Source organism: Orcinus orca, chromosome 1 (assembly GCF_937001465.1).
Source record: "Orcinus orca chromosome 1, mOrcOrc1.1, whole genome shotgun sequence".
In the NCBI taxonomy this organism is placed as follows: Eukaryota; Metazoa; Chordata; class Mammalia; order Artiodactyla; family Delphinidae; genus Orcinus; species Orcinus orca.
In genome coordinates this window covers 204155623-204168947 of record NC_064559.1, presented here as the reverse complement: position 1 = coordinate 204168947, position 13325 = coordinate 204155623, and the positions used below count along the sequence as shown (strand labels likewise).

At 45.5% G+C, this 13325-nt stretch overlaps 1 protein-coding gene across 4 annotated transcripts in view; it reads right to left on the bottom strand.

Moving 5' to 3' along the window:
- Positions 1-13325, bottom strand: part of MTOR (mechanistic target of rapamycin kinase) — a 117851-nt gene that overhangs the window by 73640 nt on the left and 30886 nt on the right. For 3 of the 4 annotated variants that reach the window (XM_049712406.1, XM_004272387.3, XM_049712409.1), the window contains exons 20-25: positions 11452-11538; positions 7376-7543; positions 6762-6874; positions 6282-6444; positions 5119-5211; positions 4282-4428 (exon numbers count right to left, since the gene is read on the bottom strand). In XM_049712406.1, the coding sequence (XP_049568363.1) occupies positions 4282-4428; positions 5119-5211; positions 6282-6444; positions 6762-6874; positions 7376-7543; positions 11452-11538 (771 nt within the window). The remainder of the gene's footprint in view (positions 1-4281; positions 4429-5118; positions 5212-6281; positions 6445-6761; positions 6875-7375; positions 7544-11451; positions 11539-13325) is intronic. The other variant, XM_049712413.1, reaches the window with a different exon arrangement.

Sequence of the window (13325 nt, the reverse complement as noted above, 5' to 3'; positions counted from 1 at the left end):
CAGGCTCAGCGGCCATGGCTCACGGGCCCAGCCGCTCCGCAGCACGTGGGATCCTCCTGGATCGGGGTGCAAAGCCGTGTCCCCTGCATCGGCAGGCAGACACTCAACCACTGTGTCACCAGGGAAGCCCTGAATTTTTACTTTGTAGTTTATCCCCTCCAACTTTCCTCAAAACTCTGAGCTCTCCAGGCACCAAGAGGTACTAGCAGGGGCAGCTTACGGAGGTGGATGGGAAGATTCAGGCCCTGGAGCTGGGCAGTAAAGGGGAGTGGTCAGCAGCCACACTCTGTGGAGCTCAGTGGCTGGAGTTCAAATCCCAGGTATGTAACGTATTGGGTGTCTGATCGTGGGCAAGTTACTTAACTTCCCTGTGCCTCAGTTTCTTCATCTGTAAAGTGTGGATAATAGTCCCCATATCAGAGGGTGTTCTTTTTTAAATTAATTAATTAATTTATGGCTGAGTTGGGTCTTTGTTGCTGCACGCAGGCTTTCTCTAGTTGTGGTGAGCGGGGGCTACTCTTTGCTGTGGTGCGCGGGCTTCTCATTGCGGTAGCTTCTCTTGTTGCGGAGCACGGGCTCTAGGCATGTGGGCTTCAGTAGTTGTGGCTCGCGGGCTCTAGAGCGCAGGCTCAGTAGTTGTGGCGCATGGGTTTAGTTGCTCCGCGGCATGTGGGATCTTCCTGGACCAGGGCTCGAACCTGCGTCCCCTGCATTGGCAGGCGGATTCTTAACCACTGCACCACCAGGGAAGCCCCCAGAGGGTGTTCTAAGGATTAATTAACTAAGTTAGAGACTTCCCTGGCAGTCCAGTGGTTAAGACTCCATGCTTCCACTGCATGGGGCACGGGTTCAATCCCTGGTCAGGGAACTAAGATCCCGCATGCCACATAGCATGGCCAAGATTTAAAAAAAAAAAAAAAAAAGATTAACTAAGTTCATATGTGTAACAGATTTAGCACAGTGCTCAGCACAAGTTAGTGCTTTATGCTGAGTACCTGCTACTCTGAAGTTAGAAACACCTGGTTGGAACCCTGGCCCTGCCACTCACCTGCTGTAGGGACTCTGGGCAAATTACTTGTACACTGCTGTCTGAGTCTTAATCTTCCTCATTTAGGGATAATGCAGCTAAAGGGCCTAGCTGGAATAGATGAGCAAAACATGGTGGCTCGTATCATCAAAATGACATCTCGTTGAATTGGCTTAGCCCTAACTACTAAATCCCTAACTTTTAAAATATATTCTGAAAAGATTTTTCTGGCAGAACAGACATGTCAATCCTCCCTAAATAGGGAAATCAGATAAGTTAAAGCAGAAGTTCTCAAGTGAAGTAGTCCAGGGAGTGAAAGAGACACCCATGTGCTACACCACCTGACCATCAATGACTCAATCCATCACCTCCTGGGATAAATGGAGATTTGCTATAGCTTTTGATGAGTTACCAAGGTGTAACATTACATAAACTAATATTTTTTGTCAAAAACTGAAGAAGAGATACTACGAGAGACAAATTAAAAATTTATGTGAAGGATTCTCACTCACCATACAATGAGAACCCCTGAAATAGAAGAAGATACCAAAGACTTTTAGACCTTGTTCTGTTGAACGAAATGGGAACATCAAGTCCTTTTCGATCCACAGATTCCTGGTTTCCTTCCTATACAGCGAGTCTCTGGATACCAGCACTGTATTACAAGGCATTTAGAAGTCAGACACATACAAGGAAGCATTACTAATATCTTTTGCCCTCTAATGATATGAGGTTGAGCTTGGGTAAGGCGAAGGCACTGCAACACAGTGGTTAAGAGACTGGTCTCTGGAGTCATACCTGGGTCAGATCCTGGCTCCACCATCTACTGGTTGACATTGAGCAAATTACTTAACCTTTCAGTGCCTCAATGTCCACATCCATAAAAGAGGGATACTGATGACAGCATCAAACTTATAGGGTTACTGTGAAGATTAAATGAGTCAATACACGTAAAGTGTTCACAACAGTGCCTGACACACGGGAAGCGCTCAACAAATGGTGGTGGTGGTTAGTGCTATCATTAACATCGGTACCATTTGATAAATGGTAGCAAAATGCTCTTCAAAAAATGTCAGCTTAAGGAACAACTGCACAATCTATCAAACAGGATATGTCCCTCACCTGGGCCTTTCCCCACTGCTCTGTAATCTAAAACATAATCAACTCTCAATTCTCTGGGTTCTACAGTAACTGTTGAAACTCCAGCCAGTTTCCTCTCCTCACCCACCCACCGCTGACTGCCTCATCTGGCTACACTGGTGCACGCTGATGGAACGCCAGCTTACTCATTTAGAAGGTAAGCCCGAATAGATTACCATGAGACAGGAAAGCTGCTGAGCATCTTGGAAGGCATCCTAGAGGTACACGTAAATGGTTTGTATGTTTTCTGTACTATGTAAATCCTCTATTAGCACAGCCAACAGAAAGGTGACTGAGGTGGCAAATTATTATTCTGAAAGCTGGTTAAAACTGACAAATATACCAATCCCTAATTATCATCACATGAATATGTAGAAGCACAATTTACTTTTCGATGAAATGGATCTGAGAGTCAGCTGTGGAGAGCTTTGCTTAGGGTTTTTTTTTTTGCAGTACGCAGGCCTCTCACCGCTGTGGCATCTCCCGCTGCGGTGCACAGGCTCCGGATGCACAGGCTCAGCGGCCATGGCTCACGGGCCTAGCCGCTCCGCGGCATGTGGGATCTTCCAAGACCGGGGCACGAACCCGTGTCGCCTGCATTGGCAGGCGGACTCCCAACCACTGCACCACCAGGGGAGCCCGCTTAGGGTTTTTTAACTTGATCTGTTCTCTCAGGTGAGACAGGCGGAGATTCTTTTTTCTGTTTGGCAAAGGTTATGCTTATTTTTCCAAGTCCTGGGTAGAAAGCAAAACTTTCTGGAAGCAAACTAGACCACTGGGGAACTTCCTAAAATAGAGAGAACAAAGCCCTAAAGCTGAGTGGACAGCTGCCTGGTTGGAAGGACATTCTGAACCTAGGCAGGCTGAAAACATCTGGGTGGAAACGTGCATCTGGCCTCCTTGTCTGGCCCCTCCCTCAAATGTGAGGTGTCAGCATGGTGGCCTCAACAGCTGCTTGGGAATGCCAGGTGTTGATGATCTTTCTCCTCCTGAAGTCTTGGACTAGCAGTTACAAAACACACAGAGGTACAGCAGCATCACTCATGACCCAGGGGTATTTTACCACTTTCATCTTAAATCATCAAACGTTTCTCAGTAGTGGTCACTTTGCAGCTGTCTGTGTGGGTAAAGACTGATGTCAGGAGTACAGGCCAGTGTTTCAAAGCTGTGGGTGAGCACACGCACACAGGTCTGTGTGCAAATCGTTATGGGCTTGGCCAAAAGAAGACACCAAGCCAACTAGGACCCAGCCCTGCCCAGTTCTTTACCTCTACCTGCTGCTACACATGAAATGCAGCTGTGTTGCATCAGCTGCTAATAAAGAAAACTACCACATTGAAATTCAAACTGGGAGCTGCTTACAGTCACTAGAAGTACTAAAGACTAATGCAAAATGTGGAAAATAAGCAACCTGGTATATTTATTTAAAAGTCAGTGAAGTATATGATTACTCTGTTTAGATCCATCCATTAGAGATGATTTGAAACTGCCTGTTTTTAAGTGCATAGCTGGTGGCATACATGATGAGAAGCTGCTTATATCCCAGGCTTTGGTCAGCACAGAGAATCCAGTACTGATCTGCAGAGATCTAAAACCTTGCTACTCAAAGTGTGGTCCGTGGACCACTGGCATCGGCATTACTTGGGAGCTTGTCAGAAATGGAGACTATCAAGGCCTGAGCGTGGGCCTGAATCAGAACGAGCATTTTAACAACAAGCTCCCCAGCATGTGGTAAGCCCAGTGAGTCTGAGAAGTTTGAGAAGCAGTGCTTTAAAGAGCCTGCATCAGGTTCAGTGCTAACTAGGAGGCTCACTGGTAGTGTTCTGGTCATGTAAAAAATGAGAATGCTATTTGCAACAATGCATTCCACTGTCAAAGCTCCAAGGGAACACAAAAGGACATCTTGTTCTTTATTTTCCTTCTATTAAAAAATTGTATAATTCAGATGCTTGGAGAAAAAATAAAATGACCTAAGTTCGTGGTATCTAGATTTTCAGAAAGATGCTTGGTTTTTGGTTGTTTTAAACAGAAAACAGCAAGAGCTGAAAGTTTTGAACAAGAGAGAAGAGCAGGGGCTCTCCTTTCCAAGCCCCCCCAGGAAACGATGGACCTGCCTTTTGGAGGTTGATGGTGCTGACGTGCAGTTTCTTCATGGGTCCCGTTTCCACTGGTCCGCTAGCCAAGGCATCCCCTTGGCCACTCCGCAGCATTCGATGCTGGTAAATCAAAGGGTCCTCTTCTTCATCAGCAAGGGTGTATCCCTGCAACCAGAGATTTAGAGAACCACTCTGCAACTCCACAAGCTGCTCCCAGTTTAGAAAACATCCTTAAACCTTGGGAGGGCCACACCTTCTGGAAGAGCCAGGATTTAGGTTAAGATTCCACATATGGACAGAATGAATCATAGGTGGGCTGTATTCCGCACTGAGACCAGTCTGTGTTGGTCACTCCTGGCCACTGACAAGCACTGACTTAGTAGTATGAGCATGCAACTGGCAAATGTGAGACAACCGTGTGTCATAAACATGACGAAGAGCTGGGCCGGCAAGGAGCTGCTGCCTGTCTTTGTAGGACCTGAGAGCCAAGGATGGTTTTTGCATTTTTTAATGATTGAAAAAAAATTGAAAGAAGATTGCTATTCTGCAACATGTGAAAATTATTAGAGAATCATATTCTGGTGTCCATAAATGAAGTTTTACTGGGACGCAATCAGGCTCATTCGTTTACATATGCATACGGCTGCTTACAGGCTGCAGTGGCAGAGCTGAGTAGTTTCATCAGAGACCACACAGCCTACAAAGCTGAAAAAATTTACTATCTTGACATAAAAAGTTTGCCAATCTCTTAGTTCAGAGCTAAAAAGCTAGATATACCCCCACTGCTAAGATTACAAGAATACCAGTTGAGAAGGACAATGCGGGACTTGCAAACAGAAACAAAGCGCAGCTCACCTTGACAATCCTGCAGATGAGGACATCATAGCGCTGATGGTTGATTCGGTGTCGCACCAGAACTTTATTTACCATTGGAATGAAAATTTGGTACTATAACAAGAGAGGAAGCAGGTCAGAAACCATTACTTTGGAGAGTGGGAAATAGAAAAAAGAATATTACCCCTACCACATTACAGCTACTACTTCTGGGTTTGGGACTAGCTCTGTGGTACTTTTGACCGCTTGTGCTACCTCATCCCCCTCACCTTCCACCTGCGTCACTGCAACAGCCTCTGATTTTAATGGTCTCTCTGATTCCCCTCTTGGCCCAGTCTATTCTTGCACACAGCACTGAGAATAATCACTTAACAATGCTAGGGCAGGTCACAGTACTCCTGGGCTCAAAATCTCCCAAGAATTCTAGTCTTGCTCAGAGTGAAAGCCAGCTATGATGGCCTACAACAGTGATGTGCAAATTTTAGGGGGCATCAGAACCACCTGGAAGGCATATGAAACCAGAGATTGCTGGGCTCCAGGGTCAGAATTGCTGGCTTGGTAGGTCTGGGGTGAGGCGTGAAAATCTGCAGTTCTAAGGAGCACCCAGCTAAGTAGATGCTAATGCTGCTTGTCCCGGGGTCACATTCTGAGGACCACTGGCCACAATACCTAGCTTCCATGCCTACTGCCAGCACAGCCTCTACAAGGTTCTCTCTATGCCCTTTTCCAAGTACTTTCCCCCGCCTCCCTCCCCTGAAGTCACTGCTCTCCTGCTGCCCCCACCCTTCAAGCACACTGCCATCTCGCACCTTTGCCTTTGCTAATCCTTCTGCCTGCAGCCAGCTCCCTGGCGTTGGGCCTTTCCTTTATTTAGGTCTCTGCTGAAATGTTACCTTATCAGAGAGGTCTGCCTCTAAAGAAACAGCATCTCTCCCTACTCCCTCCCATCCCTCTTATGTGATAAATTATGTCTTGTAACTTTGCTTCATTGGAATGTAAGCTCTGTGAGAACAAGGACACCATTCTGTTTACGGCGTTATCCCCAGAACAGCAGTCAGCCCACACAGGTGGCTCAATAAATACTTGCTGAATAAAGAAGGAAAAAAAGGCACAATTCCTAGCTCTTTGTCAGTGATTGAGGCCTACAGATTAACAAGTGGAGGAGTCGAGGACTCCTGCCTCACCTTCTTCCCCAGCTGAAACACGAGTGAGGACAACGTGTCCATGGCTGTGGGACGGAGTTCTGGGCTCTGGTCCAGCGTTCGCACAATCGGGTGAATGATCCGAGAGGCATAGTCAGTGAAATCCAGGGACTCCGTCAGGCGGTCCACTGTCTCTAACGCTGCCCTACAACAATCGCTGACATACAGTAACTGCTAACACACAGCCCAAGAATAAGAGAAGTGGCTGAGGGCTACCTTTACAATCAGCACCAAACGGGAAGCAATGGCTTCTGACATTATTTTGGGTACAGAGATCTAACACACATTCCTGTGGGATGGGGACAGTGAAGATTTCCATAAACCTGGTACATATCTGGACTAAACTAATGAGAGTTGAAATAACAAAAAAATAGAGAGATGGCCTGGGGACTTAAGAAAAGGGCATTTTCAACAAAACATTAAAAGCTTGATAACTGTTAGTCCTAAAGGGTAGGTGCTCACTTTCGAGATGGCAATGGAACTTCAGGGGCATCAAACAACTTCACGATAGGGGGCAGTAACAGATGCAGATAGTCATCCAGGTTGGCGCCAAACAGCTGGATTGCAGCAAGCAACTGCAAAAAGGAGTAAAGGCACGGCGGTGAGCACATACAGCCAGGTGTCAAGTATCTAAGCGCCTGAAGGGCGGCAGTGGTATGGGTAACTCAAAATTCTTTGGGGACTCTGAAAAGCCTTTATTAAATGGCTCTGAATTACATTCTCTTGGTAGCACTTTTCCCCGTCATTTTATTTCACTTATATGTTACTTTGCTTTCTCTGAACTTATTTCAACTGGTAAGGAATCAGTTGCTGGATAATAGAGAAAACTGGTATGCTAAATAAAATATTTACCAAGAATAATCCATTAAAAGAGACAAAACATAAGGATAATCAACAGAGGATGAGAAACATTCTGTAAACTGTACACTGCACGCATCAGATACTACAGCATTCTTTAGAGTCAGTCTTACGGACCGAGCGTCCCCCTGTCACTCAGAACAGGGTCTCTTAGATGATCATCCAGGGACTCTGATGGACTCTGGAAATCTCTCCAGAGGATGTCCCGGGTTACTCACCTTGATGGAGACGATGCGGCCTGGGCTATTGTCATGCATGAAGACTCGTAGCATGTGTGGGATCAGCTGGGGCAGGTAGAGCTTAAATTCACCCCCAAGAGCTACCACAATCTGCTCAATGAGAAGAATGATCGTGCTCTGGATGGAGGTGTTCATGACCCAGAATTCCTATAAAGAGGGAAGAGACAGAGGAGCAAAGTCGGGGGCCCTTCTGCTGAAATATGAACCAAGGAACTGACACAGCCAAACGAAGCACAAATGCAGCGAGCATGGTCTGTGCCATGGGACTCCTTCCTTATCCTCCTCTCCCCAGGCCTCCCTGGATCCTACGTCAGTCACAGTAAGCAACTAAGCTGCATTTCCCCAAAAGCACCAGGCTACATGGCTCCTCCGTGCTTTGCTCATGCTGCTCTCGGCTTAGAATCCCACCTCTTGCTCAGCTAAGCCCATCTGTCTTTCCAGACGTGGCTCAAGCCTCACTTCGCCTAAGAAGGCGTTCCTATCTCCTTCCATTATCCACTGTGGGTCCCTCTGCTCTGCTCTCTTCTAGCACCTGTAATACTTAATTTTCTTTGCCGCCTTCCCTCTACTCGACTGTAGGCTGGTTAAGGGCAAGAAACCCTTGGTCCACCTCTGTCTCCCTGAATCTAGCAGAGCGCCTGGCATATTCCAGCCACCCAAACCCATCTGGCAGAATGAACAAACGACCAGGCCTGCATCACTCTAGGAGCTCTCCAGCCATCTAGGGGTGGTCCCACTTTGGGTAGCACCTGGGCTCTGCCAGAGGGTGACTTCAGTGTTAACAAGATTTCCTGCCCTTCTGGATTTAGACTTTGCTCGACAGCATCTGACATCTGTCCCAAACCATTTTCAGGCCTGGAGAGTGCCACAAGAGGAGCATTTTTCTACATTCATCTAATTATATCCCACATAAATTACTAAAATAAAAACTTGGCCAACTGGCTCCAGATCCTATCTCGGTACTGCAACGCAAATTGGTCCAAGTCTCTCACTCCAGGAAAAGCTGTCATTTCAAATCAATTCAGAAAGACAGTGGCCTACTGCCTTCTTTAAAACCTCCAGAGTAGGAGACTTAATGGCAACATATGCTTATTAGTACTCTTGGGCCCCCATTTAATTCAGAGTAGAAGTCAGTGAAAAAAAAAAAAAAAAAGGTAACTCCTCAGATGGAAGGCTTTAAAAGAAGCCTAAGGTATTTTTATTTAGAAAAAATTGTTCTTAACTCATAGTAGTTTACAAAGTAAAAACATTTCAAAAAAATCTATACTAAAAGGTGCTGGTAAAACTTTCTTTCTCTCTGCTTGGAGAGAGGTATTCTCTTTGAAAAAGCTATTTTCTCTAGATAAAAAGCTTCGACAAAGAAACACCACAAATTTTATGGCCTCCGTGGTTTGTGTGATGTTCATTCACTGGGACCACACTCTGCCTTCTTTAGAGAAAGCCCGCCTACTTTTCCACTGCAGGGTCATCGGGGCTCCTCACAAAGGGTTTTCTCTACGTCAAAGAAACCAGGCAGCCTCCCCAGGGATGCCGGCTGGATCACTGTTCACAAAGCCTCGAGCCCTCCTGGGAGGAGCTCACTGAAATGCCCAGGAGCAAGAGCCAAAGAAGAGCCCTGTTGGCACCTTCTCTGTCTTGGAGGAAATGAAAGCTGTATTTTGCAGGTGTAAGGCTCCCAGCCTCAAACCCCTACATGTTTTGTCATAAGTCATTTTTGGGGAATAAGTCACAGATTACTTCAGCTTCAACCCCGAGTGCACTGCTTCCTCCCTCCCCACCCCACCCCCAACTCCCTTAACACCGCCCGCAGGCTCTTTAGCATCCTACCTAACTCTTCCTGTACAGAGGCCCCTGTAGCAGGAGGCAGGGAACAGAGCAGCTTTTGCTTATTTATACATATAGGAGTTTTTCAGCTCTGAGACTCATTTTCGGGGAAGTTCCATTTTTGAAGGCGGCCACTTTCATTTTAGTCCTGCTGCTTCTTCCAAGCTAACTACAAAGGTCTGGTGTAGAAGAACAAAAATCACTGGAATAACTGTCTTCCAGTTCTTTGAGGACACAGCCATCTCTGCAAAGCAATCTCCCTAAGCAGAGACACTGAAATTATAGAGAACAGTAGGAAGCACCCTCCCACTCCCAATACAGAAAAATGATACTGCCATCAATGGGGAGTCCTTTGCACCTAGACTTAAATAGACATTTCTCCAAAGAAGATATACAGATTGCCAACAAACACATGAAAGAATGCTCAACATCATTAATCATTAGAGAAATGCAAATCAAAACTACAATGAGATATCATCTCACACCGATCAGAATGGCCATCATCAAAAAATCTACAAACAATAAATGCTGGAGAGGGTGTGGAGAAAAGGGAACAGTCTTGCACTGCTGGTGGGAATGTGAATTGGTACAGCCACTATGGAGAACAGTATGGAGGTTCCTTATAAAACTACAAATAGAACTACCATATGACCCAGCAATCCCACTACTGGGCATATACCCTGAGAAAACCATAATTCAAAAAGAGTCATGTACCAAAATGTTCATTGTAGCACTATTTACAATAGCCAGGACATGGAAGCAACCTAAGTGTCCATCAACAGATGAATGGATAAAGAAGATGTGGCACATACATACAATGCAATATTACTCAGCCATAAAAAGAAACGAAATTGAGTTATTTGTAGTGAGGTGGATGGACCTAGAGTCTGTTATACAGAGTGAAGTAAGTCAGAAAGAGAAAAACAAATACCATATGCTAACACATATATATAGAATCTAAGAAAAAAAAAAAAATGTCATGAAGAACCTAGGGGTAAGACGGGAATGGAGACACAGACCTACTAGAGAATGGACTTGAGGATGTGGGGGGGGGAAGGGTAGGCTGTGACAAAGTGAGAGAGTGGCATGGACATATATACACTACCAAACGTAAAATAGAGAGCTAGTGGGAAGCAGCCGCATAGCACAGGGAGATCAGCTAGGTGCTTTGTGACCACCTAGAGGGGTGGGATAGGGAGGGTGGGAGGGAGGGAGACGCAAGAGGGAAGAGATATGGGAACATATGTATAACTGATTCACTTTGTTATAAAGCAGAAACTAACACATCATTGTAAAGCAATTATACTCCAATAAATATGTTTAAAAAAAAAATTGGGACGAGAGCCTCTTCTCAAACACTGTTGCAGAGACTTCCCTGGTGGTGCAGTGGTTAAGAATCTGCCTGCCAATGCAGGGGACACGGGTTCGAGCCCTGGGCCGGGAAGATCCCACATGCCATGGAGCAACTAAGCCCGTGTGCCACAACTACTGAGCCTGTGCTCTACAGCCCGCATGCCACAACTACTGAGCCCGCGTGCCACAATTACTGAAGCCGTCACGCCTAGAGCCTGTGCTCCACAACAAGAGAAGCCACTGCAATGAGAAGTCCGCACATCACAATGAAGAGTAGCCCCAGCTTGCTGCAACTAGAGAGAGCTTGCACAGCAGCAACAAAGACCCAGTGCAGCCATAAATAAATAAATAAATTTATGTATTTAAAAAAACCACAACACTATTACAGTCAGAAGGCGGTATTTATGCTTTTGAAGGTAGCAGGGAAAAGCATTACCTTCTTCCTCAGAGCCTGACAGCACTCCATCGTATTTAATGGCCCCAGGAAAACCCAATCCCCAATCCTCTCTTAAGGCCATGGTTTTACAGGCAGTAAGGAAGAGGGCTTTTGTGAGAACAGTAAAGCACTATTGTGATGTTAAAGTGAAATTGCTTTGCTGTGTGTGAGGCAAAGAACTCCAGTTTATTTCTGGCAGAACAATTCCTTCAGGATTTCTCCTCAGATTTCACACCTTGAACTCTTGTACCTGGGAGCCTGTAGCGAGAGCCCCTCCACCCCCTTTCATAATCCAGTGGGATACCCTGTTCCACTTTTTATCCTCAGGTTATAACGTCTCTTGATGACCCATGAAAAAAATGTCCACATCATCCAAACCTGCTGCTGAATGCTCCTGGGCCCAAACACTGAGGAACAGGCCAAAGCATTAATTTCTACTCACTCTCATGAGTGTGACTATTTCATCCATGTAAGGCCTGATGTGGCTCTTCACAAAGGACACCAACATTCCCAGCTGCTGGAACAGAAACTGAAACAGAGAAGAGGTCAGCAAGTTGGCACCACGAAGGATGTAGAACTCCCAGGCTTACCCCAAGTGCACGCTAATGAATAAAGACAACTATGGAATCGGTTTCTGCACCACCCTTTCTTCTGAGAATAAGCTTCAAAGAATGAGACTTAAAACCATCGGTGGTAACGGTGGTGAGCGCTGAAAAATATGTCAGTGGCTTTACTCACCAGTGAGGCAGTTTCTGCTCAGCAGGGGCTTCGGGGCCAGACTAGCTGTTCTGAACTGTTTCTGTTACCTACTAGCTTTGTGACCTTCATTTAATCTCTCTGCACTCAGCCTCTTCTGTGGGAAAATGGGAGATAACAGTTCTTGTCTCACAGGCTTGTGGTAAGAGTTAACTGGGCTAATACCTGGAAAGCACTAGAACAGGGACACAAATACTGTTAAATGCCCAATGAACATCATCTATCATTGAAGGATTTCTGGAGTCACTGAAAACTTAAAAATGGACGTGAAATTTTTAATTAACTGTAGATGTATCTTTTGTTTATTCAGTCTTAATTCACTACCACTTACTTTCTAAAATAAATACAGCTAACTATTATGGGTATTGTGGTTCACTTATAGTAATTAACTCAATTAATTAGGTCTTAATTAATTAGTTAATTGTGTCTCTAAGAAACTGTGGGGACCTCCCTGGTGGCGCAGTGGTTAAGCATCCGCCTGCCAATGCAGGGGACACGGGTTCGAGCCCTGGTCCAGGAAGATCCCACATGCTGCGGAGCAACTAAGCCCGTGAACCACAACTACTGAGCCTGCGCTCTAGAGCCCACGAGCCACAACTACTGAGCCTGTGTGCCACAACTACTAAAGCCCGTGCGCCTAGAGCCCATGCTCCGCAACAAGAGAAGCCACCACAACGAGAAGCACGCACACCGCAACGAAGAGTAGCCCCAGCTCGCCGCAACTAGAGAGCCCGTGTGCAGCAACGAAGACCCAGTGCAGCCAAAAATAAATAATAAAATAAATTAATTTTAAAAAAAAGAAAGAAAGAAACTGTGAACCAAAACAGCAAGCAAATTGAGGGAGGGCTAGGATTAGGAGATTCTATTTAGGTTGGTATCTTGCAACTGTTAAGAGATGCCATTCACGAAATAAAGTTGGGAATAAAGATGGCTTAGGTAAGAGAAATCCCAACTACTTTCCAGGTTAAAGATGTCTTCAGGGTGTAGTTTTTATTCTGTTATGATCCTCAGATAGTGCTACATGTCAATATCAGGTTGCAAGTCATATTGTAAACCTCCCTTTCCCCCTCACCCCCCTCCCAATTTTTATAGCTCTCTATGCCTTTGCTGCCCTCCATTAACAAGAATAATTTCGTACGTATGTATTTTCACCCTTATCCACATTTTAAAACTTGGGTAAGTTGGGGAAAAATAAAAAGTATGTTTCAAATAGTGAGTAATGGACTTATAGAACTCATTACCTGAAGAGGTGAGACTGACAGGACACATAGGACTGGGCTCAAAGAGAGTTGGACTAATTTCTAAGGACAGGGATATCAGTGGATTCTAAGGGGCTTAGAAGCTGGTCTCACATGGCACACAGGTTCAACTTGGTAGAGCCATCCCTACCTATCTCCTGGGCACCTCCTCATAGAATCACTGCTGACGGTTTTTGTGAAATGGTCCCTACGAAAGTATATTACAGAGATCAAGGGACAGGAGACTCTAAAATACAATGGTTTTTGAGTTAAACTTTTGTTATGCAGAACCTGAAAGAAGGTAGAAAATCTAAACTGGAGG